The sequence below is a fragment of the Phyllostomus hastatus genome, unplaced genomic scaffold, assembly GCF_019186645.2.
Source record: "Phyllostomus hastatus isolate PE091 unplaced genomic scaffold, TTU_PhHast_1.1 phas_scaffold_193, whole genome shotgun sequence".
NCBI classification, from domain to species: Eukaryota; Metazoa; Chordata; class Mammalia; order Chiroptera; family Phyllostomidae; genus Phyllostomus; species Phyllostomus hastatus.
In genome coordinates this window covers 5,426,642-5,453,314 of record NW_025334015.1, presented here as the reverse complement: position 1 = coordinate 5,453,314, position 26,673 = coordinate 5,426,642, and the positions used below count along the sequence as shown (strand labels likewise).

General features: G+C 44.1%; 1 protein-coding gene across 8 annotated transcripts in view; it reads left to right on the top strand.

Annotated features, from left to right (window-relative positions):
* The window catches only part of ACAD8 (acyl-CoA dehydrogenase family member 8), a 42,100-nt gene extending 16,252 nt beyond the window's left edge, over positions 1 to 25,848 (top strand). The window contains exons 9-13 of one of the 8 annotated variants that reach the window (XR_006788083.1): positions 336 to 488; positions 1,143 to 1,245; positions 13,732 to 13,860; positions 14,733 to 14,832; positions 15,264 to 15,388. Coding sequence is in view for 5 of the 8 variants with exons in the window: in XM_045860203.1 (XP_045716159.1) it covers positions 336 to 488; positions 1,143 to 1,245; positions 3,580 to 3,659 (336 nt within the window). In the remaining 3 variants the exon portion in view is untranslated. The other 7 variants (XR_006788082.1, XR_006788081.1, XM_045860207.1 and 4 more) reach the window with 7 other exon arrangements.
* Positions 25,849 to 26,673: the final 825 nt, after the last annotated feature.

The following is a 26,673-nucleotide window of genomic DNA, read 5'->3' as shown; positions in this document are numbered from 1 at the left end:
CAGGTGTCTCTGCTGTGCTTCCCAGTCTTTACAGGAGACCTTCTCTGGGGCCCACATTCTCCAGGAGAGTGGAATTCTGCCCCCATCTGAGCCAGAATTGGTGCTCTCTGTCTAGTAATAATTTTTCCCAGAGGTAATAATATAAGTGCAGGGCAAGTGAAGTGGACTTAGAACTTGTAGGCAGTACATTTTCTCTGTAGGAGAGGCAGAAGGCTTTGAGGCTTCGAGTCACTTAGGAAAGGTTCCTTATAGAGATGTCTCCCAGAGGGCCCCAGATCAGGTGCTGCTCTAAGCCTGTCTATCTTGTCTGTCTCTCTTACCCACTGTTGCTGTAGTACCTGCAGTTCAAACTGGCTGACATGGCAACCAGGCTGGTGGCCTCAAGGCTGATGATCCGCAGTGCCGCAGTGGCCCTGCAGGAGGAACGGGAAGACGCAGTGGCCCTGTGCTCCATGGCCAAGCTCTTTGCTACAGATGAATGTTTTGCTGTAAGTGGTAATGCCTGCTCTCTGGCTCTCCTGGGTGAACAGGGAGCACTGCTAGGTTGAGTTGTTTTGAGATGCTTAAGTTAACTCCTGGGATGCTTCAGGGATCGCCTTGGGGCTTAAAGATATAAGTTCACTCATGAGGGGCCTGCAGGGGAGCTCTCACAGCTGGCTCTTTACCAGTCCCATGCCGTTACATACTTTATTCTGTCATTGTCATTTGGTCATGGTCTAGATGGGATCTGCCTTTGGGAGAAGGTTCAGAATAGCCCAGTGGCTCTCGCCCAGATGTGCCATGTTTACAGTGTCAGGGGCAAAGCTATTTCCATGTGAAGGCTGTGTTGCCACTAGATGGTACCTGAGCTTCATAGAATCCCACCCATGGTGGTTGCAGGCCACTCCTCCCTACGAGCCAGAGACAGGGGTCTCTGCTTTGCCTGTCTGGTGGGAACCAACAAGTTCAGTTGGTGAACTCCTCATGTTGTCTCTGGCCGCAGAGAATATGGAGCCCCTTTTTGGCTTGGCTGGTTATCTGTAGGTGGTTCTTTCTCATATTAGTCCACAGCAGGCTGCCAGATTGGAGGTAGGGGTGGAGAGACAAGCCACTTGTTCCAGTCTTCCTGACATTCAAGATGCCTCATCCCTGTCTCCCTGCAGATCTGCAACCAGGCCTTACAGATGCACGGAGGCTACGGCTACCTGAAAGACTATGCTGTTCAGCAGTATGTGCGGGACTCCAGGGTCCACCAGATACTGGAAGGTAAACATTTCCAGAGGTTATTCTCTTCCTTTCGGAATGGTCGCAGCATCTCCAGCCTCGTGGCTGGTCTCAGTGTTCCACCTGGGTCTGTATGTCATGGGCATCCTCCCTCCTCCTGACCCAGCTCTGGAAGGGCCTGTTGCTGCTGTGCAAAGAGCACTAGGCAGGGAGTCAGGAGGCTCTGCTTAGTCACGTGAGTAGGCCATTGATTCACTTCACTTCTCATCTTTTTCTCTGTAAATTTTAGAGAAGGCGGAAACTGAGATAATACATGGAAAAAACATTTGAAAACTCTGGCAGTGACTGTTCTTTACTGTTATAAAGTGACTACTTGGTCCTCTGGAATCCCCAAACTTCTGTACAGTAATTCACAGGGTGAATGTGAGCCAATTTGATCACCATGGCCTTTACAAGTTGATTATCAGCCAGATGGTCTAAAACACAGTTGGCAAACACAAGGCCCTCAGGCCAAATCTGGCCCTTGATCTGAATCGGCCTTCTACCTTGTTTTATCTGGCCCGTGTTTCTACCTGGCAGCAGTGCCGAGCTCCTTGCCCTTCGCCCCTCATTAAGGAGTAGTTACAGTTATACAGTCCTAAAATTACATTTGGCCCTTCGAAGGCAACTATGAGGCTGTTGTGGCCCCCAGTGATGAATTTGACACCCCTGGTCTAAAAGATATATTGTCAATTTTGCTACTGGATTTTTCAGTAAAATCAATCCTAGAATGTGGGCATCTTCTTGGTAATCACAGACTTCTGGGAGGAGAAATGTGCAAGCTACTGGAGTCACACTCAGAGCATGGCCTTCTCCACTCACCACACCAGTGCATACGTCTTGAAATTACATCCCTGTGTTCCAGCTAGTGTAGGCAACTGGCGCTGGGACACCGTAGGAGAAGCCAGTGTGGCAAAGGCTCGTCTCAGTGACTCTCAGTGAAATAGTGTGGGGCTGCTTTAATGGGCCATAGCGGAAGCCTCTGAGCATTGGCGTCCCTGCCGCTTGCAAAGCACCCTTCTCAAACTTGAGCACACATGCGAATCATAGAGTCACCGAGTCACCAGAAGGGCTTGTAAAGACAGATTGCTGGGCCCCAACCCCCGAGTTTCTGACTCAGTGGTTCTTGGGTGGCCTGAGAATTTGCATCTGTAGGACATTTTCAAGTGAGACTGCTGCTGCTTGTCTGAGAACCACACTTTGAGACCCACAGCTCTGGAGTGATGTTCAAATCACAGGCTTCTCCAGGTTAGCCTCTGCCTCCCTGCTGCGTGCCTCATCCCTGAAGTGTGGTCATGAGCTTAGTTGCTAGTGCTCTGATTACCATATTTTGCTATGTATAACATGCACTTTTTTTGCCCAAATTTTTGAGGGAAAAATAAGGATGTGCATTATACACAGGTAGTAGTAATTGCATAGCTATATAAATGTTTTTAATTCTTTCATTTATGCTTATGCATTAAAAGTGTAACTCAAGAAAGCAATAATGATATCCATATGCAAAATAATACCCTGGAATACAAACATGTAAATATAAATAAATAAAAAATTGAAATAAAAAATTACAACAAAAGATTTTTTTCCTGAAAGTTTGGGCCAAAACTGTGGGTGTGCATTATACATGGCAAAATATGTTAAATTAGTCTTTCTCCTCTACTACCCCTACAGTTACTTTTTCACCCCATATTATGAGTGTAGGAGACTTTACCTTCATCGTAACCCTGTCTTTTAATCCTGGGAATAAATGGGAAAAGGCAGATACGTTCATTTCAGGCCACAGCATCATCCACTCCTAGAAAAATGTGGGCACTGATCTTGATCACTTCGTTGTATCATGGACTTTGTTATCAGGTAAATCTGAATTTTAGATTTGGGTTTTTTGAAATGTGGTTATTTATCCCTCATGATGGTTCATATTTCTCTTTGTCTTAAAGGACACTGTAAAAATGAGGTAAGTGTTCAACTCTCTTTCTGGGGAACATTTTAAAATTAAGTGTTCTGATTACCCAAGAAATTGGTGTATTTATTGTTGAAAACTTATAAAATAGAGGGAAAGTGAAAAAATCACTTACGTTTCCACATCCAGAATTAATACTTTGGACTCCTTTTATATTTAAGTCCAAAAATATCTCCTTTTTTTTCCTATGCTTTTATAGTTTATTTTTTTAAAAAAATAGAATTATACTATATATATACACCATTTCTTCTTCTTCTTCTCCTCCTCCTCCCCCTGCTCCCTCCTCCTCCCCCTTCTCCCCTTCCTCCATATAAGCATTTTTACCATCAGCAGAGGCTTTTTAAAAGTAACTCCATTCACTTTCTGACACTTTTCTTCAGTTCAGAGAGAAGTCTGCGGTAATTTGATCCCATGCAGGGATAAAGGCAACAGCTGTCACTCACATCCACAACTACCCTGAGCTAGGCTTGGAGCACCCTGGTCAGAGCCTTGCCGAGGTGGCAGACTCTGCTGCTTCTGACTCCTTCCTTCTTGCCCTGCCTTACAGGCAGCAATGAAGTGATGAGGATGCTGATCTCTCGAAGCTTGCTTCAGGAGTAGCGCCCAGGTTTGGTCTTCTGGCATGATGTTTAATGTGCAGCTTGACTTGGCCTCAGGCAGCTCCTTGTGGACGGTGCTGTTGCAGATGAGTCATGGATTAGATGGAAGGCCTCTTCTAGGCAGACCCTTCACTGTGTGTTGGCTGTGGTACAGCGTCTTCAGAGAGCCGGAGGAGCCGCCTTGATTGGGGGCATCACAAAAGGACACAGTACTCTTGCACACAGGCAAACAGTGCAGACACATCACCAAACCATAGGCCTCTCTTGGATCTGTGTCGTCTCGATTTGTCTTGCATTTGGCTGGATCACCGGGTCCTCTTCCAGGGATCTGGATATTTCTATGGAGGGTTTTTCCTATTTGTAAAGCAAAGGCATGGGAAAGGAAAATGGAGAGAAAATGGCCTCTCTTTTCCTGTCCTCTGTAGCTCAGCTAAAGGTGCAGAAGGGCTCTGTAGGTGCATTTCCTGTATAGCACACCTCTGAAAGCCAATCATGGTAAAATGAGTGTCAGGAAAACTTTGTTCCTGAGCTGTGATTTAGGGGTATCTGGAGTCTGGACTACCCGGCTGTCATGGACTAAGGTCACCTGGGACTTTGAGTATTTGTTGTTGCTTTCTTTTTTAAGAATCATGTAATTTGGGATGGTATTCAAAGTTTCTATAACCCTTTCTAATAAATACTTTGAGTATATTTTTTCCAATCTGTGTTTCTGTTTTCTTTTTTGAAGTTGCTCCTCTTTTTAAGTATTTTTAATTACTGCACTGATAAATGAACCTGCCCCTTTCTGTGCTATCTTGAGTTCTGCCAAACTTGATTTTTATTTTACCTCAGTAACTAAGCCTTTGCCACTATTTTTAACATTTTTATCATATTTAATTAAATATTTAACTAGATTTTGGAATAATAATAAAAAATCTGTCCTTGACCTAATTGGATTGAAAAAATAAGCCCCTTAAATTACTGATATCTTTGTAAACTAAGCATTGTTTATGATTTATGAAAATAGATTTAAAGTAATACTCAAAAATGGAGACTTGTCAGAGAACCCTGTTATAAACGATCACTACATCACTCTATGCCCTTGTCCCTATCAAAAAAATGTCCAAGTCACTTGTTAATTACAGGTCAGTCTTCAGAGAGCCCAAAATATACCTCTTTAGTTATGACGAGTATTTTCTTTTTTGAATGCATAGTTTCTGAAAGGAACCATGCTTGGCATTGCATAATTTTCTGCCTTTAAAGGCCTTATTTAGTAGTTGAATGCAAGGAAATGATCACTCTACAGAAGAGACAGTAAACTGGAAAAAGTGATAACATGGAAGGGATTCATGGAAATGGTTGGAATTCAAATTAAACTTTTATGAAAAGGGAACAGAGGAAGTTGGTTTGGGGCAGGGAAGAACCAGGATCAGAAAAGGTGAAGAATTTGTGTGGGAGCCATTGACACTTCGGTTTTTGTTTTGTCCTTTGGAGTTGGCATGGGAAAGAAAATGTAAGTGGAATCTGGGAGGGAGGGCCATGAAAACCAAGATTTGGGTTTTATTTGTCAGCAGTGGGAGCCACAGGAAGTTTTTAATGAGGATATGATGAGATTAATCCATTCATAAGAACATTCTGGAATGTATGTGTGGGATGAATATAAGTGGAGAAAGGCATATACAATCCATAGGTTCTTGAATTAGTCAAGGTCTGACGCAATTTGAACCTGAACTTGGAATGTAAAAAGAAAGAGTAGACGTGAGCAAGAATAGACCTGTGCTTAGGACACCTGCTGTGAAATTTGAAAGCCTTCCCAGTAAGTGGGCTGCTTTCTGGCATTTCAGTTCTGACCTGAAGCAAAAACAGGTGTTACAGTGTCTTACTATGTGTGCTTCTTGTAAGAGGCTGATGAAATACTAGTTATTACAAATGCATTCAGCACTACCCCCCTTAGCTATTATTCAGAGTTCAGTTTCTCAACAGGCAAGGGATTTGACCCCTGTATGAAGAATATAGTGAACTTTAAGCTGAACCATCATTGTTTGTTGGCTGTTCCAAAAATGTAACCAAAGAAGCAGAACAGACAGACATGTGATAAGGAAAACATCTGTGCCAGGCTCTATATTAGCTGTGCAATGCGTCAGGTGACTGAATAATTTAACTTGGCTGGACCTTGTAGACTGAGATGGCTGGTAACTAGGAAACAATTTCAGCATTTGGTAGCGAGAACGAAGATGTGCAGGAATGCTCTGGGGCACAAGTAGTCTCAATGGTCATAACAGGACAATGTCAGTCGAAATTGCATTTCCAAGTTGTCTGAACTCTTCAGTATCTCTTCACACCACCCCACACCACAATACCATCATGGCTAGAGGGGAAAGCTCATCGCTCTAATTATATGTACATTTCAACAGAAGAATGTTTAGGAATGTTACCTGTTAAAATTTCTTCTTCATGCTCTAGAGACTTGATAAATTAAGAGCACCTTATTTACTTATTGCTTTAGTGTTTATCTGGTTGTTCTTTTATTTTAAAATCACTAGGACTTCTCCCAAGCACTTTCCTGTAAATTATCCTATATATCTCTTGATTTTCACAAGGGAGTCCTCGCCTGAATAGGCACTCGAGAGGTATTTCTTATGTTAAATTGATTGGAATTGCATCGAGCAACAACCCTGATGAAAAGAACAACTGTGATAGCCGCTGTGAGGTGGGGCCTGGGCCCTGGGTTCAGACTCCTGTGTCCACATCTGATCGCCAGCTTTGCCACTTGGCGACTGAAGCAGACATTAAACCCTCTTTGGCTGTTTTCATCCTATATAAGTTGGAGATAAACTTCCTGCTTCATAGAAGGGTGAATGAATCAACTGAAAAAATACATATAAAAGACTCAGACCACAGTACACTAAGAACTCTCAAATATTAGTCACTATTATTAACCCAACTTTATAGATGACTATAATGAATTGTGGAGAGAGTAAGTGGCTTGCTCAGACTCACACAGTGGCATGCTGATGTTCTAGACACATCTCTTTCAAGAACCTTTAAAATATCTATGACCATGACTAGTAGTCAAGTAGTGCGATTACCAAGTATTTTTGGTCTGTTTCTCTTCCAGGAAAATGGCAGGATTACATTTCCCTTTTGCCAACTTTACAAAAACATATGAGCACATAGACAATTCACTAACATTTCTCCCAGGATCTTAGAAAGGGCCCAGATGCTTAAGCTTCATTAACTTCACAGTAAATTTCCCATTGTCCTTACTCTTTTCTTTACCTGCACATTTCCATATACATTCTTCTCGCTCAAATGTGGTTTTCCCTTCAGCACTCAGAGAGATTTGTTATTCCTAGGAATTACGATCAGCCAGACACTGCACGAATGAATGCCCTCCAGGTCAGTGTGGACAGGGAAGGTTGACTGCCACAGCACCATGTCAAAGAGGTCAGAACAGAATCGGTTGCCGTGTCCCCACCTCAGCAATCCCCAATTAGTAGCCCTCATTAGAAGGAAGAGGAGAGGGAGTCTAAGAAGCCAGAGAGTAGTAGAGTGGGACCCAATGGACAAGTCTTTCCAACTGAAAATCAAATCCCTAAATGCTTGGTGAGCTGTGACAAATGGTGGAGAAGGGAAAGAATGAATCAGGATAGACAGAATGTTCTCTCACTTTTTTAAAGATTTTGTTTATTTTTTGTAGAGAGAGGGTAAGGGCAGGAGAAAGGGAGGGGAACATCAATCAATTGCCTCTCAAACATGCCCCAAACCTGGGATCCCCCTGCAACCCGGGCATGTACCCTACTGGGAATCGAACTGGTGACCTCTCACTTTGTAGGATGACACTCAACCAACTGAGACATATAGTCAGGGCCAGAATGTTCTTTCATTGCTCAGAATGAAGCTAAATTCCTCATGACTAACAGGGCCCTAAGAGCTTCTTCCAGTGGCTCCAGGCTGAATTTTCTCTCATTTATTTTTTTTCCTTTTTTTGAAAATGAAAGAATTTTATTTTCTTATTTTTCCCTTCTTCAAACTTTACTCTTCCTGTGTTTCACGAAACCAAGTTAAATTAAGAAAAATAAGAATGTTTCCAGTAAAGTGCCACAAATGACTGAATATAAGGCAAACTTCTTCCAAATATTATCCCTCAGAAAAGACAAGGTTACCTTATATACAAGTTCTTACAAGATCTCTCATTTATTTCTAAATGAGGGTAATGCTATGTGTGTACCTAGGTCCTTTTATTTTTCCCTCTGGATACTTTCCTCCTTCCACCCAGTTTTCTGGGGTCTGGTGGCCCAGAGCAGTGGGGTCTGGTGGGAGGACTGGAATACTCACCTTCTATCAGCACACGCGGAAAGCAGTGCTAGCTCTGTGAGCCATCTGTGAGCCCCCAGCTCACAAGGAGAAACTGTCAGTTCTCTGTGGGCCCACAGAGGGGTGAGGGGATTTTGAGCCATCATGCTTTGGAAAAGCGGGGCCGGTACTTTATTTCCAGTGCGGTTCTATTCAGCTTTGGGTTGGTTCTCCCCCTCCCCAACTTGTAATGTGGGCATTACAGGAGGAAACTACAGTTTCCTCTGGTTTTGTAAAGTACTATATAAACAATACTCCAAGACAGTCTGCTGGTTACTACCTTCCTTAACCCTTACCCATCATGAAGACCCTGAGCAGATCACACTATTTGGGCCTTTCTACAGAAAATCTGGGAGCATCACTGTTTTCCATTTTGTCTATAAACCAATTTGTAGGCTTAATGAGCTGGGAGACTCTTCCTCAGACTTTAAGCTGATCAGAGTCAGAAATATATCTAACTCATCTCTTTATCCTCGATGCCTTTTTGGCATATAGTAGGAGCTCACTGTTTGTTGAATATGTAGAAAAAGACTGGCAAAACAAACCACCATTACGGATGCAATACTAATTGTAGCTGCTGGCAAATTCCATGCAGGATTAGACAAAACAGACCATCAAAAGGCAGCTAGACGTGCAAGAACATGGACGACCCTCCAGAGAAGTATGGCAAGTGTACAGGTGAACTCAGGAAGTCATGAACTGTGTGATCCCACTTATATAGCATTCCAGAAAGTAGAAGAGGAAAAACAGGTTAGTCATCACCAGGGACTAGATTGTGGGTAGGGGAAGAAGAGTGCCTATAAAGGGGCAGCATAGGGGGCTGCGGTGAGGGGGCAGTTCAGCATCGTGATCGGGGTGGTGGCCACCAAAGCCACACCTGTGATCAGTTGCCTGGAAGTGCACACACAGGCACGTGACAATGACTGTGTGTATGATGGGAGGCACCACTGTCAGTTTCATGGTGCTGAGTTTGCACACTGTGCAGGAGGATGCTGGTAATGTTGAGGAAGGAAGCGTGAGGTATGCAAGGGACCTCCGTGTGTGTTTTCTCTAACCACTTCCTGTGAATTTATAATTACTTCAGAACAAAAAATCTCAAAGTCAACCTGCTGGTGAGACTATGCTTCCCCAACCTAGTGTATGCTTTGCAGTTTCAGTCTCCCACGTCCCTGGCTGGCAGTGGTGGTGGCCCCAGTAAGGCCTTCACTGCAGTTCACTGAGCTTGCTCAGTAGAGAGCACAGCAGGTGGAGAGCTGGAGCCAAGGGAAGGTGGGAAGACTGGGGAAATGGGCAGAGGTGGGTCAGGTGATTTGGGCTGGGCTTTACTTTTCAAGCCAGCAGGTCTGTGCCTGAAACTCATACCCCCCTGAGAGCAGGATTCAGGAACCTCTTGCTGCTCCATAGCATCCCTTATGTGGAAACCAAGACCCTCAGAGACCCAAAGCTCTCAGAAGTTTATTGTCCTCCCTCCCCACTCCTTTTGCCCACAAGCAACATAATAAACTGTAAGGGGTCTTATGTGCCAAGGAGTTGCATTTTATTTATTTATTTATTCTGTGGTAATAAAGAGCACAGGGGTGGTAGGATGGAGAGGAACTGAAAAAATGTGCTTTGTCTAATAGAAGTGTAAAGACTGTACTGGAGCCCTGGCTGGTGTGGCTCCATGGATTGAGTGCTGGCCTATGAACTGAGAGGTCACCAGTTCGATTCCTAGTCAGGGCACATACCTGGGTGATGGGCCAACTCCCTAGGGAGGCATGTAAGAGGTAACCACATATAATGTTTCTCTCCCTCTCTCTCCCTCCCTTCCCCTCTCTCTAAAAATAAATTTTAAAAACCTTAAAAAAAAAGGCTATACTGGAGATAGAAATGCAGTTCACTATTGCAGTCGGCTGGAAGAGAGAGGGCGGAGGCCTGCACTGTGGCGGTGGAAACAGGGAATTGCAAACATCTGTTCAGAAGGAGAACTGAGCCCTGGTCAGGTGGCTCAGTTGGTTGGAGCATCATCCCACACACCAAAAGGTTGTGGGTTTGATCCTCAGTCCAGGGCACATACCTAAGTTGTGGGTTTGACCCCTGGTTGCAGCACATATATGGGAGGCAACCAATCAAAGTTTCTCTCTCTCTCTCTCTTCCCTTTTCCTCTTTCCCTAAAATCAATAAAAACAGTGCAAGTACAGGAAGCACAGAGAGTCCCAAACAAGACAGATTCAAAGAGGCCCACTCCAAGACACATCGTAATTAAAATAAAAAACGTTAAAGATATAGTGAGAATCTTAAAAGCAGCAAGAGAAAAGCAGTTCATTACTTACAGGGGAGTTCCCATAAGACGTGCAGCTGATTTCTCAAAAGAAACTCTGTAGGCTTAGATGGGATTGGCAAGAAATATTCAAAGTCATGAAAAGCAGGGACCTACAGGCAAGATTGCTCTACTCAGCAAAGCTATCACTTAGAATCAAAGGTCAGATAAAGAGCTTTCCAGACAAGAGAAAAACTAAAGGAGCTTATCATCACCAAAACATTATTAAATGAAATGTGAAAGGGACTTATTTAAGAAAAAGAAGATCAAAACTATGAACAATAAAATGGAAAAAATTACAAATCTATCAACAATTGAATCTAAAAAAAATCTAAGCAAACAGAATAACAGAGACAGAATCATGGATAAGGAGTGTTTTGATGGTTGCCAGATGGGAGGGAGTTGTAACAGAATGGGTGGGAGATGAGGGGATTAAGAAGTACAAATAGGTAGTTACAGAATAGCCATGGGGATGTAAAGTGCAGTATAGGAAATGGAATAGCCAAAGAACTTACATGTATGACCCATGGACATGAACCATGGTGGGGGGGGTGCCTGAGGCACAGAGAGTGCTGCGTGGAGAGGGGGCAAAAGGGGAAAATCAGGACAGCTGTAATAGCATAATCAATAAAAAATAATTTTGCCCTGGCTGGTGTAGCTCAGTGGATTGAGCGCGGACTGTGAACCAAAGCATCACAGGTTCAATTCCCAGTCAGGGCACATGTCTGGGTTGCAGGCCACGGCCCCCAGCAACTGCACATTGATGTTTCTCTCTCTCTCTCTTTCTCCTTCCTTTCCCTCTCTAAAAATAAATAAATAAAATCATAAAAATAAATAAATAAATAAAATGAAACCAATAAAAACATATCCTCAGGTGAGGATTAAAATAGAAAGGAAGAGAATGAAAAGACTTGGTCACAGGTTGGATGAGGAGGGGTGCTGAAGAAGGAGCGCAGGACAATTCCCAGGCTTGGAGAAATGGGGAACTTGGAGAAATGAGAAAACAGCAGAAGAAAGTCTGGGTATAGGAATAACAAGCTAAATTTTCACCAGAGTCAGACTGTGCAATCCTTTCCTTTCATTAGGGCTAATGTGCTATTACTTCCCAATCAGTTGTCATCACTCATGAATGTATTCACTGTCTTCTAAGACTTAAAAATCTACATTCTCTTTGCTGTCTTTTCACACACTTTCCACTATTTCCACAGTTCATCTATACTTTGCCAATCTGGTTTACCCATGAATGAAAGAATTTTCTGTATGTATAAGCCTTTATATATTTTTTTCAGCAGTGCGTTTAATGTGATGCAATAACCAGAACTGAAAAACAGGGAATTGCTGAAGAGGTATTACATTCCAAACCAGCATTTGTTATGGGGCAGACCAAAGCAATGTGTGGGTTGAAGGAGTTCATGTGATGGCTGTTGTGTAAATGAATGCTTTAGTCTGCTTGTCCTGCTTTGAAAAATCCCACAGACTGAGTGAGTTAAAAACAAACATCCATTTCTCACTCTTGTGGTGTCTCGGAAGTCCAAGATCCAGATGCTGCAGTCAACGTCAGGTGAGGACCTGCTCCAGCGTGACAGCTGGCTGCCTTCTTGCTGCTCCCACATCCAGTGGAAACAGAGCATCTTAAGGGCACTAGTCTCATTCATCAGAAGTCCACCCTCACAACCTAATCACCTCCCAAGGGCTCCACTTTTAAATACTGTCTCACTGGGGACCAGGACTTTAACATATGAGGTTTAGGGGGACACAAACATTCAATCCATAGCAAATTGCAATGCACACTTTTTGTTTTGGATACATTTCCATCAGTGTATACATCACAAAGTAATGCAGTGTTTTAACCTATCAGGCTCATGGGAGGCAGCTATGTTTTATTCTTCTGTGCTTTCCCATTGTACTAAAAAGTTCATGGTATATAGTAAGCAACCAAAAATGTATTAGACTGGCCCTGGCTGGGTAGCTCAGTTGGTAAGAGTGTCATCCCGATATGCCAAGGCAGCACATCTAATCCCTGGTCAGGGCACATGCAAGAAGCAACCAGAGAATGCATAAACAAGTGGGACAACATATCAAAGTTTCTCTCTTTCTCTTTCTCTCTCTCACTCTCTCAAAAAAAGACCAGTAAAAAATATATTAGACCAACAGAACTAAATTACTAGGGAAAAAATTCCTGAGGAAATCAAGGGGTTTACCTAAAGTAATCCAATTAGAATTAAGAAATCAATGTTAGAAATTAGGACTTCTGACTACTCTGAATTCAGTAGAATTTCCTTTTATCTATTTTTTTCTTGGGCACCCTTTATTACTTTGACAGTTCAAATGACTGTCCAATATGGCATTTCTTACACCTTTATCAGATTTACCAAGTTCTTTGTATTCTTGCGACTTTCTTTTTTTAAAGACTTTTTTTTCTTTCTTTAAACTGTCCTATTAAATTTCAAAGAGAACTGCTTTCAAAGCTTCATTTACTTCAGTACATTAGAGAACCTTGACTAAATCCTGTAATTATGTAGTACACGAGTTAATCATTTGTAGACATCTAATGATTTAGTGTTATTTAATTGAGTTTTCTAAGTTTTGCTAATCTCATAATGCAGTGTCAGATTCCTTCGAGAGTATCAACCTTGTCCTGAACTTCGGATGGATGGTTTGATTATTTTTATTGCACAGAAAATAGAAGACCTTCCTCTTGTTAAATGTTTGTAGAATTGCTAAGTTAGAATTGTTGCCTGGCTGGCATAGCTCAGTGGATTGAGCTTGGGCTGCAAACCAAAGTGTCGCAGGTTCGATTCCCAGTCAGGGTACATGTCTGGGTTGCAGGCCATGACCCCCAGCAACCACACAGTGATGTTTCTCTCTCTCTATCTCCCTCCCTTCCCCCTCTAAAAATAAATAAATAAAATCTTAAAAAAAAATTGTTGGAGCTCAGAGAGGCCTACAGAATGTTAAGAACATATAACCCCACCCTGTCAACCAGAATCCCTGGGACTTTCACACCTGGCTCTCCTTCTGAAACTGGCCTTGCTCACTGTCTCTCCCCTCCTCCTGTGGCTCCCGCAGAACTGTTTTCCAATGTCTTGTTGTTTATGCTTGTTTGAAATTAAAGTCGAAGTCCACTTGTACTTGTCTGATGCTGTGAATTCCGCCCTTCCCCATGCGCTGCTTCTTCCCTCAGAAGAGCTCTCTGGAGCCCGTGCTCACTCAAAGGACACTCTGCTTGGACTCCCAGGTTCCTTAGCGAGGGACAAAGTTTAGCGTGTCTTCTTATGTGAGAACAAGCTCTCTTCCAGGATCGTCATTCCCGAGAATCACCTGCAAGTGATCTTACCCACTCGTGCATTGTGGCACATCTTTGGTGGATTGGCAAGCACCAGCCCCACCGTCTTGTGCTGGCTGCCAAGGGCCCTGCCACCTCTCGGGTAAGAAGAGAGCCAGCAGTACTTGGGGAGGTTTCAGGCATAGCTGGTATGGTGGGCCATTCATCTTCCAAATATTTGTATTTTCATAGCTGAAAAATTGTTTTCACTACTCTTTTCAAGCCTGACATGGATTTCTGGTCTTCCTGTAAACTCCAGCTGCTTGTCCCAAAACACACAGTGTTTCGGCTTTGCCACAGATTCTCTGCTGTTGACCAGGAAACGCCCCTCTTGAGGAGAGTCAGTGTGATGTGGCCAGAACCTTGGGCTGGCTTCCCTTTTTGTAATATTTAGGGAATATCTTTGGGCAAAAATAAAAATACTACCTATCTCTTGCCATCAGTTTTTTTTTTTTAGTTATGAACACTCCCATGGGTTTCCTTGGACAGTTCTCCTATCATAAATCAAAACTCAACTTAATCTGAGTTATAGATGTTATGAGGTCATGATTTACATGCACAGAGGATAAAACTATGTCGATTTTGGCCTCTAGCTATTTTATTCTCTAAAACTGCAGGTCAGAAATATGTATATAGGCCCATCTTCTGAAACACTCCTTTAGGGTCTGATAACTGTTTTTTTATTGTCACCAACTATAAAGAGTCAGTATGAAAAGTTTGTGGCAAAGCTTAATGCAATTTTCATCACAATGCTGTTAAAGCATGTCTGCTTCTTTAGCCTAAGGGTAGATGCATTCATTTTTCAAAGATCAAAGTTTACTTTTTCTGCATGATTTTTTTGAGTCATTAAAGACAGTCCCTGGCCACTTACTGACCCCCAACTGTGCCCTCTTTTCCTGACGTCTTTGTTTCTCCTGATTGAGGAACATTCCACTTCATCAAGTGACACCCTGAATTCTGTTTTCACCTGAGAAGCACTTACTGAGAGCCTCTCACATGCCCGATGATGTGCTAGCTGACGGCCAGAGATGGATGTAAAAAAAGGACATAGACAAGGAAAATCACTTATGTTTTGGTAAGTACGGTAAATGAAACAAACAAATGATGGTGAAGGAGAAAACAGGAGGTGGCGAGGAGCTCGTTAGTTTGCTGGTGAGACCCACGGGGTCAGCCATTTGAAGGGCAGTGTTACCTTAGCCAGTCAGTGAAAAGCCGGGGAGTCTCCTGTGGGCCGGGATGGTGCAGGAGCAGGTTCTTACACTGAGTGCCCCCAAAACTAGAAAGGTGAATGGACAGGACCCCAGCGTTCCAAGAGCCAGAAAGACAGTTTGATAGAAAAAAAAGTCCTCCCCTCCCTATCTCTATAAGAACTGTGGGCTGGAGCTGGAAGGGGAGATGGTCTTTGAGATGGGGGACCACCATTCTCCTAGGTCATGCGGCACCTGAATAAACCTCTTTCCTTTTGCACCAGCACCTGTCTCACGAGTTTGACTTTCTCTCTGGCAGGGAGCCAAACCTACGTTTCAACAAGGCATTTGGATTTTCATCCTCAGTGCTCTGAGAGACCATCTGATGGGGATCAGAGTGAGACAATTTGATCAAAGCTTTAAGATCATTCTTGTTGTTTTGTGGTGAGTAGACTGAAGGAAGACAGGCATTGAGGTAAAGGAGAAAACGTAGTTTTAATTTAACTTCTTTAAGGGAACTTGATTCTCCTAGTTTGTGGGATAGATGACAAGAGAAGGGAGAAACAAGAACAATGCCCTCCTGGCTTTCCTCCCTGCCTCCCTGTTTCTTCCTTCTTTCCCTCCTTCTTCCTTACTAAGTAGCAGCTGTGGGTGTACAGCATCTCACTTATGTTCAACCTCGAACACTTCACTGAACATTAAGCTAAAACAAATATTTAGGAAACTTTTTGAATTGCAGTTAAACTGTGAATACTCCAGATATTAAGAGGATAAGATTTGTTGGCACATTGAGTAGGTTAAAATATATTTCTTTTAAAAAGCATGAGGTGGAAATGAGCTCTGCAGCCATGGAAAGACATGGAAGAAATTGAAATGCGTATCGCTACACAAAAGAATCCAATTGGAAAAGGCTATGTACTGTATGAGCCCAATCATATGACATTCTGGAAAAGGCAAAACTAGAGACAGCAAAAAGGTCAGGGGTTGTCAGGGGGTGGGGTGAAGAAGGCATAAATAAGTAGAGCACAGAGGATTTTTGTGGCAGTGAAAATACTCTGTGTGATAGTATAATGATGGATACATGGCATTAAACATTCGTCCCAACCCATAGAATGTACACTACCAGGAGGAAACCCTAGTGGAAACTAGGAGGTGTTGGTGATGATGTGTCAGTTTAGGTTCATCGACTCTGAAATAACACCCCACTCTGCTAGGGTATTTTGGTAGAAGAGGGCAGAGAATATATAGGAAACCTCTGTACCTTCCACTCAATTTTCCAGTGAGCCTAACAAGAAAGAAAGAAAGAGAGAGAGAGAGAGAGAGAGAGAGAAAGAAAGAAAGAAAGAAAGAAAGAAAGAAAGAAAGAAAGAAAGAAAGAAAGAGAGAGAAAGAAAGAGAGAGAAAGAAAGGGAGAAAGAGAAAGGGAGAAAGAGGGAGGGAGGGAGGGAGGGAGGAAGGGAGGGAGGGAGGGAAGAAAGAAAAAGTCTCTAAAATGAACCATGAACAGCCCTGACCGGTATAGCTCAGTGGGTCAGGTGTCATCCTGTGAGGCCAAAGGTTGTGGGTTTGAGTCCCATCAGGGCACATGCCTGGTTTGCAGGTTCAGTCCCCACTCAGGGTGCCTCTCAGGTTTGAGAGGCAAGCAATGGATCAATGTTTCTCTCTCACTTTGATGTTTCTTGTCCTCTTTCTTCCTCCCTTCTCTTCTCTCTAAAAATAAATAAAATCGTGTTTTAGAAAAAGGCATGAAGGAAAGAAATGAGGGGCTCAGGGTTTCTAAAGCCCTTCTGGATGAACATTTCCAGGATTCTTGGATTCCTTTTGTGAGTTTTTGAATCTTTTCTTTTTTTTTAATGTATTTTGTTGATTATGCTATTACAGTTGTCCCATTTCCCCCATTCTCTCCCCTCCCCCCTATACCCCCTCTCCCACCCACGTTCCCCCCCTTTAGTTCATGTCCATGTGTCATTCTTATGAGTTCTTTAGCTTCTACATTTCCCGTACTATTCTTGCCCTCCCCCTATCTATTATCAACCTACATTCTATGCTACTTATTCTCTATACCTCTTCCCCCTCTCTCCTCCTCCCACCCCCCTGCTGCTAGCTCTCCATGTGCCCTGCATTTCTGTGGTTCTGTTCCTGTTCTAGTTTACTTAGTTTCTTTTGGTTTTGCTTTAGGTGTGGTTGTTCATAATTGTGAGTTTGCTGTCCTTTTACTATACATGTTTTTTCTTTATCTTCTTTTCTTAGATAAGTCCCTTTAGCATTTCATAAAATAAGGGCTTGGTGATGATGAACTCCTTTAACTTGACCTTATCTGAAAAGCACTTTATCTTCCCTTCCATTCTAAATGAGAGCTTTACTGGATAGAGCAATCTGGGATGTAGGTCCTTGTCTTTCATGACTTGGAATATTTCTTTCCAGCCCCTTCTTGCCTGTAAGGTCTCTTTGGAGAAATCAGCTGACAGTCTGATGGGAACTCCTTTGTAGGTTACTGTCCCCTTATCTCTTGCTGCTTCTAGGATTCTCTCCTTCATTTTTTACCTTGGCTAATGTAATTATGATGTGCCTTGGTGTGTTTCTTCTTGGGTCCAACTTCTTTGGGGCTCTCTGAGCTTCTTGGATTTTTTGGAAGACTGTTCCCTTTGCCAGACTGGGGAAGTTCTCCTTTATTATTTGTTCAAATACGTGCTCCATCTGTTGCTTTTCTCCTTCCTGTTCTGGTACCCCTATAATTCGGATGTTGGAACGTTTAAAGGTGTCCTGGATGCTCTTAAGCTTTTCCTCGATTTTTTGAATTCTTATTTCATCATGCTTTCCTGCTTGGTTGATTCTATCTTCCTTCTGGTCCACTGTATTGTTTTGAGACTCAGATTCCTTCCTTTCACTATTGGCTCTCCTCCGCGTATCTTCCTGCATCTCTTTTATGGTAACCTGCATCCTTTCATCTAAATTGCGCCCAAAATCAACCAATTCCGTGAGCTTTCTGATCACCAGTGTTTTGAACTGTGCATCTGATAGATTGGCTATTTCTTGGTCGCTCAAAAGGATGAGTCCTGGGGGACTGATCTGTTCTGTTGGAAACATATCTTATGTCTTTTCCTGTCTCTCTTTTTTTTTTTCAGTCTGGTTGCCCTGGTTACGGTGTTCACCGGGGCTGGGCACCCCAGTCGCTAGATTGTGACGTTATATGTGGGGGTGGGGGGTGGGGGGTGGGGGGTGGGGGGTGGGGGGTGGGGGTGGGGGCGGGGGCGGGAGCGGGGATGGGAGGGAACAATGGCGGTAGTTCCGTTCTCCTGGGCTCAGACCCTTCTCTGGGATCCTGGGCTGCGAGCTCTGCCCTGGTCCACAATCGCTGCCTCACTGGGTCCACCAGCCGCAGCTTGCGTACTCAGGGATCACCGCTGCGTTCTTGCGCCCCAGATGGCTGTCGTACCGATTTCGTGCCAAATTTTCCCCGACCTCCATGCGCCACCGACCCACGCCAGCCTGGCGCCTGCCCAGCTCATCGTCTCCTACCAGTCTGGATGTACGGGTCTACTTCAACTTCTTGGCTGTCCAACTTCCATTCAGATAAATCCTCTATGAGTTCTGAGTGTTATTCTATCTGTAAATTATTGTTGTTCTAATCTTGGTTGTGCGAGGAGGCACGGTGCGTCCATCTATTCCTCCATCTTGCCGGAAGTCGAGTTTTTGAATCTTTTCAAACACTAACTACTGCATCACTGAATAAACCCATTCAGGGCACTAATCTAGGCCACCGATTAGGTCCCACAAGTTAACTGAATCTTTGATATTTGTGTTAATTTTCCCATTAGATTTGACTAACTCTTGGAAACAACTTAAAAATATTTCCCTAACAGACGTGAACTCTTGAAATAGAATTCTTTCTTATTATTAAGAATTTGGCAAATTTAGTAAATTGGGATATTAATAGAACTCAGTTTGAAGTTTTGATTGAAAGACAGGGGTTTGTATATAGGACCCCTTTAACCTAACAATTCTTTACAAACACTAATTTTCCTGGAGGGGCAAGTTAGCTGGGAATGGAGCATATTTGGTTACATACAAAGTGCTGTTTTGAGAGACTACCACTCGTGTTTTCAGCAGAAAACCTAATACCTGCTGTTGGATAAGTGCCGTTTGCAGGAAATGTTTGCACGTGGCATGGCGTAGGGAGAGAAGCAGAGTTAGGGGCAGAAAAATGCTTAAAATTTGACTCCCACTGTGAAAGAACTTATCCGTCGTCATCACTCAGGATTAGCTCCTGTGGCTGGAATCGGAGCCCTTGGTCCTGAGTGCCACATGCTACCTCCAGTGAGCATGGCTGGCCAGGTCCCTGCAGAGCTGCTTCAGTGGGCCAGCTCTGCGGGAGCTTACAGGGCAGGAGGGCAGGGCTGCAGCAGCAAACCCTCCTCCCAGGGCTGAGATGTCCCTGTGCCCACTCTCATCTGTGGTCTCTGACCTGTCCCAGGTTCCTGCCCTTTTCTGAGTGGGAGCTCACATCCCACGTCACTCCTGCCATGCAATCCCAGTCGAGAGGCTGAGCAGTAGTGTCTGTGCAGATCCTCAGAAACAGAAGGTGACGCTTCCTCACCCAGCAGACAGCTTATCTGAGAACCGAAAGCCTCCCAAACTGGCCTCAGATGCAGCCTGATCCACCCAAGTGGGTGTCGCTTGAATTATCTCCGCCCGGTAGTGAACCCTGCCTCGAGGCCCTTTGGGGACTGGGTGAAACCAGGGGCTGCTCTGGGAGCAGACAGGACAGAAGCTGCCTGCGCCTGGCCAGCAATGTTGAGGGGGGACAGGACCAGGCTGCCTGACCCCGGGGCAGGGGAGGAGTGTCCAGTGTCCCAGCCTGGGTTGCCCCTGGGGGCTGGCTCGCTGGCCTGGGAAAGGCACAGGGCAAACCAACAGGGGCTTAAGTGGGCTCGGGTATCCTGGCTTCACCCACCCAGGGAGGTGGCTTACAGGGAGGGGCCGGGATGACAGGTGAAACTGAGCAGGCTGATGGGCATGTGGGGGCTCAGGCCCACTCACACACGTGTGCACACGCATGTACACTGCACACTGACCCCAGGAAAGAGTGAGGTTGGAACATAAGGACCTGCAGGAGTGGGACCAACGGGACCTTCCCCTTCCAAAAGCTAAAGCTATCTTTCCGGGAAAGGATAACTAGGACAGTGGGGTCTTCCCACCCAAGCTGTGGAATAGGCTGCAGCCAGTCAAGGGTCAGCATTCAGTGCAATGAAGGCCTGAGACCACAAGCTGGCGTCCACATCCCACCTCGGGGCCAAGTGCTGAGACCCCCTTGAATTCTGCAAGGAGGCTGGAGAGCCTGCTAAAGGCTGAGCTGAGGGAGCAGAGAGGGCTTTTACTGTTGAGGCATCTGGATCCTTTCTGAGGGTGGGGGGCTGGGTAAGCTGAGCCATGAGGAAAGGGCCCTCCGAATGGAGGGAGCCCTGTGAGAACCTAGAGGTATGAAAGTGTGTTTGAGAGATAGTTCCCAGCTCAGCTGGACCTGAACTTGGATTTGTTGTGCATGCCCTGTTCTCATAATCTTGCACATCCCAACACCTTTGTTCTGGGGATACTTATAGGGCCTGTGTGCAGAGTTGGAGAGAGAGGGTCCTGGGGAGGTGGGCCTCTTGTACCCTGGGAAGGACCTTGTTTGGCACAGAAGACAGCAGGGGCTCTGAAAGGCTCCAGGCAGGTGGGGGAGAAGGCAGGAGGCAGGGTGGCTAGGGAAGAAGCTGGCTCCTCAGTGGAGCCACTGGGCAGGGAAGTGGAGCAGAGAGGGGCTGTCACCAGAGATAGTACCTGTACTCAGATGCTTCTGTCTGGGGTCTTCACTGTCTGGCTCCACATCCCTGCCTGAGGGTCACACAGGGCACCTTCTCCCAAACCAGTGCCCTGTGCCATGCTTGGCCCCAGGCTCAGTCTTCATGACCAAGTGTGGCCTCTCTAAGTCCCATCTTTCAGAGCTCTGCTAAGAGAGAGTTCGGGAGCTCACAAGTCAATCTGCGCCACTATATTAGCAGCTGTGTGTGTTCACACAGTGGTCTCTGGTAACAGGTGTTTTAACAGGAGCTTCTACATTCAGTGTCTTAGTCCAAAGGAGTTGCTGGTAGTGACATTTCAGGCAGGGCGGCAGGCAAGCCTGTCTGTGAGGCTGACCAAGTATGGAAGGCAGAAGCCTTCTGCATTCCTCACATCATCTCAGAGAAATAGCGCCAGCGTAAGAACCAGTGAAATCGGTGTCCTTTGGTCCTAGAACTCCTTTCCAGTTCCCAAGGCCAGCTCCTGCTTGGTTCCCAGTGACAGCCTGCTGAGTGGCTGACCTAGAATCACCACTCAGCTCTGCCCTGACTCAGATCCCTGCCTGCAGGGGAAAGATGGTTACAGTCTGAACCCAGAGCAAGGGACCGGTTTGCAGCCCAGTGACATGAGGTCATTTACCCAAGGTTCCATGACAAGTCTGCATCAGAGCCAGCCCAGCATCGGCTCTCCAGCTTTAAGACTGTTGACATAAGTAATTATTGTTAATTATTTGCCGACACAGTTTCAGAAAGAGGAGCAGATTAGCTCAGTCCAGTATGACTGGCATTTGGCAAAATCTAGAGAAGCGAGAGTTCTGATTGCTAAGGATTCTCCTGGGATACTCTTAATGCTTAGCCAGATGATACTTCGAACATAACCCAGGGATAGCTCTACAAACTGACCCACACAACTCCACAGAAGTTAAAAAGAAAGAAAGGAAAGAAATTTGCATGGCAAACAAAAAAAACACTATAAGCCAAGTCAAAATGATATATTGAAGGAAAGTATTTGTAGCAGATGTCAAAGATAAAAGACTAATATGATTAATATCTAAAAAACTCCTTAAAATTTGAGGAAAAAGTCCAAATTTTCAGTAGAAAACTGGGCAGAAACATGAATACGCAATTCAAAAAATTGAAATAAAATGGCCTTTAAACATCAAAAAAATGTTCAACTCTATTCATAACAAGAGAGAGGTAAATTGTAACTACACTGAAATGCTGTGTTTCATCCGCTGGATTGGCCAGCATTCAGGAGGTTGACGAGTCACTGCATTGGAGGGGCCATGGGAAAGAGGTGTTCTCACGCATGCTGGTGCGACTCAGAGTGGCGAAGCCCTAGGGTATGATGGGATGATATTGAACTCTGCGCTGAGCTCTTGCCCCAGCACTCCCATTTCTAGGAATTTATCCTGAAGATGTATTTTCAACAATATGAAAATATATATTTTCATTGGCATTCATTGCAAATTTTATGTAACAACGAAGTATTGGAAACTGCCTCATTGCCCGCTAATCAGAGGTCGCACACGTTAAATGTGGTGAGTCCACAAATGGGATAGAAGACAGCTGTGAGAAAGCAAGAGAGAACTCGGGAAACTGTTATGGAATGATTTCCAGATACATTGTTGAGTAGAAGAAATGAAGTACATACATAGTGTGCCTCTCCTGTATAAGAAACAGAAGTACACACACACACCCACACACACACACACACACACACCTACTTTTTTTGTGGGGGGGGAGAAGAGAAACGCAAAAAGGGTAGACTAGAAACTTATGAAACTAGCTGCCTACCGGTGTGGGTAGGAACAGAGTGGAAGGGAGAGAAGACACTTGCCTGACTAGACCCTTTCTCTGTAGCTTTGACAAACTTTTGGAAACTTTTGTGAATGTGTTACATCTCAGTAAATACAAGTCAGTAAGTATGTGTGGGGAAGTCAACTCTGAAATTGAATAAAGCCCAAACAAATGAACTGAGCTATATACCAAATGAATGACATAAGTGCACAAGAAAAAAAAGGAAAAAAGAACTAATTCAGTTAGCTTTAAATACAGGACTTTGACTTTACTCCCTCAATCTAAATGCAAAAATGAAAACAAAACAAAAAACCCTGCTAATAGTCTAGCACTTTACTTAGCAATGTTGTGGTTGGTAGAGATACAAATGTAACAATGTTGAAACAATGCTTGCATATCGTAAGACAGAAAATGAGCAAATATGTTGATACTGCCTAGAGCCGTCTCACTGTGGGAGAAAGGAGACATGAGTAAGAAATGGGAAAGGTGAGTGTGTTCATCTCCTAAGGCTACTGGAACAAAGAACCACAAAGTAGGCAGCTTTAACAGCAGAAACATTTGGTTCTGGAGGTGGAAGGTCCAAGATCAAGGCGCTGGCAGGGTTGGTTCCCGAGTGGTGAGAAAGGCTGTGTCGCAGGGGTCCCCCCAAGTGTCTGGTGGAGGGCTGGTAACTTGGGCATCCCTGAAGCATTGCCTCACTTCCGTCTTCATCTTCACACGGTGTTCTCCCTGCACAGGTTGGTGTCCACGTTTTTCTTTCTGTAAGGGTGCCAGCGGGATAGTTCTACACCGAGAAGGACGGTGCCCCTGGGCGAATGAGGGCTTTTGGGGTTGGGAAACAGAAAGTGCGTGATGCACCTGGAACTTTCCGCTCGGCCTGAAAGTGAGTAGGGACACAGGGACCTGTCAAAGGGAAGCTGAGCAAGTCCACCTGAGGAGGATGCTCCTGGCCAAATCTGGGACAATTTGAGCATCACAAAGGACGATGCTCAGTGACAGTCATGGCTGTAACACATTGAACCAATAAGAATGCATGAGTCCATACTGAGTCGAAAAATGGAACAAACACTAAATAAATTGGGGAAGATGAGAATGCTCTTCTTTCTAGTCGAGAGACAACCAATGCAGCAGGGATGTGAGTTAGAACACAAACATTTTGCAACCGTTTTCATGGAACCGATTCAAACAAACATACTGGAACCAGGCGGTTGGGTAATCAGATATTCACAATTTCAAGGCATCTCTGCAAAGAATAAGTAATTACAAAGAGAATAAAAAGATACCTTTTCAGTGGAGACACCTGGAGGGCACACCTTCCCCAAGTGATTATGGTAAACGCCAGAGACTGGACAGCCAGCCCTCCGACGCCCCCTGGTGTAACTAACGCGCAGATGCACAGCCATCAGCATTCCTGTCGAATGACGTCATCTGATGGACCTCTCCAGGAAACAAGTGCAAGCTGAGAGACTTCTCAAAACCACAGTTTGCATCCTTCAAATATCAGGAAACACAAACAAAGATGAGAAACTTCCAGATTAAAAGAATGGGATTTTTTTTACGGGACCTTATACATTTACCCTAAAATTTACATAGAAGTAAAAAAAATCCCTGAACAGGTAAGTCAACTTTAGAAAAGGAAAGCAAAGATGAAGGATTTACCCTATCAGAAACCCAGACGGACAACAAAGCCACTTTACTGAAAGGAAAAACAGCACAAAGAGACAGATCAATAGGCCAATGCCACAGAACGGAGCACCAAGACACAAACGTGTGTTTGGAAACTTAGTGCAGGGTGATGTGGTGTCACTAATCACAGGGAGAAGGTAATTGTTTTTCAGGTAAATGGTATTGGGAAAACTCGTTCACTGTGGGGAAAAAATAAAACTGTTTCCTTACCTAATGCCATTAATCTATTCCAAAGATAACTGGCATCTTATAAAAGACACTCAAAAGGCAAGTGGGTATACTCTGTTGAACTCATCAGTAATCAGAGAAAAGGAACCCCAAACAAAAAATATCGGTTTCCTTCACCAACGGGCTGACTAAACACCAGGTGCTGGGGAGGGGCAGGGGTCGGGCAGGGGCCGGGCAGGGCCCCTCTCGCTATGTGGGGGTGGGCGGACTCCTGCGGCAGGCCATCTGTCCATCCTCTGGGGCGACCTGCAAATTCTTCCTCTTATCCCTTAATCTGACCCAGTATGTGACCCGGCAGTTCCTCCCTCAGACTCCCTCAGGGATGCTCTTTGTGGCTTTATCTGTGGGGTGGTCCTGGAGAACGAAGCAATCGAAGACTTCAGGGCTTGTTAAAGGGACTCCACATTCAAGGTGAAGAAGCTTCCACTAGGGCACCATCACCATTAATAAGGATAATAGCTGCAGTTAATGAAAATAATCCAACGTGCTTATATTCAGGAATTTATAATAATACAAAAAAAACAACCAAGCACAAAAATTGATTATGTCCAAACAGCAGTAGGAAACTGCTTTATTATTTTGAAAGCAGATAAATGAGGATAAAGAATCAAGCATTTATCCTGCTTCTCTGGTATGAATTGTACCTCAGAGTAAAACCAAATAGGTGATGAAAGGACATCTCTACATACTTGTATATATTCCCACTAACAAACAAAGGAGGAGTGAGAAAAATGAACAGATTGCTGTTATGGACTGAATTTCACCCCTCCCCCATTCATATGTTGAAGCCCTACCAGCCCCCATGGTGTGACTGCATTCAGAGACACAGTCTTTCAGGAAGGAATTGGGGTTCAGTGAGGTCGTAAGGGTGGGGCCCTGACCCAGTAGGCTAGTGTCCCTCTAAGAAAAGGAAGATAGGTCAGAAATCTCTCTCTCTCTCTCATCTTGTTCACAGAAGAAAGGCCAAGTGCGCATACAATGAGAAGACGACCATTTGCATACCAAGGAGAGTGACCCCACCGGGAACCAATACATTTCTGTCCTTCATGGCACCCCGTCTGTGACACTCTGTCATCGCGGTCCAGGCAGATTAGCACAAAGTACCACTCTGCAACCCTCGGTGAACTGCCCATCCAGGCAGTGGTCATCAGTGGCTGGGGACACCGCCAAAGAGAGAGATCAGACCTGTGTACCTCCTAACGTGCTGCCTAGGAAGTCAACTCGCCACACCAGACGAAAAACAAGGTGTGGTAAAACAACCTGAGTCTGATTAAACCTGTGCTCCAGTACTGGGTTGGTCTAAATGTTTGTATAGTTTTTTCCATAAAATAAAATCATGTTTTTCACTTTCACCAATAACTTTATTGACTTGGATACTTTGAGTATGTCAGCTATTTCCCCCTTGGCATAATGTTAATTGTTCTCAATTAATGTCTCCATTTCATTGATATCTACCTCAACTGGTCTACCTGACCAGCATGAAACTTCGCAGACCACTTTGGACACGTTCGACCAGTCACAGCACCTTCTTTGTGCACTGCACAAATCCTTTTGTCCATTTCAGTTGCATTTATACCTTTCTCTAAATAATAAAGCATAATGTGCTGAAATGCTGCTTTTCTTCCATCTTCAATATTAAAATGGCTAAACAAAAATTCACCAATTTTCATAATTTTTAAAATCCACATTGATATGACAGCTGTCACAATACAATCTAACAAAATTGTTTCGAATGAAGTTAAAGACAACTAAGCACTACTAGAGCCATTGTATGGGAAAAACCAAACGAACTTTTTGGCCAGCCCAATAATTTACATGAAATACTAGGCACAGAGGAACATGTTAACTAACACCATAGATGCAATCAGCAAAATCCGGAGTGTGGGGAATTTGACAAGACCTGGTTTATTCAACAAAAAATTTACAAGGAAAATAAAGGAACACCTACAGATTAAATGAAACTGAGGAAACAGCAATCGCAATGTATGGACCGCAGCTGGATCTCAAGTCAACAAATAAACCTTAGCCAAAAAAATGTAGGACAACTAGTGTTCATAAACACTGATTTGGTTTTTAATAATATTAAGGAATTATTTAAATTGTGTTTATGTATGACGATGGTCTTTGTTTTATATTTTCTGAAGAGCCTTTTTTTTTAAAGATACATGCTGAAGTATTTACAGGTGAAATAACATG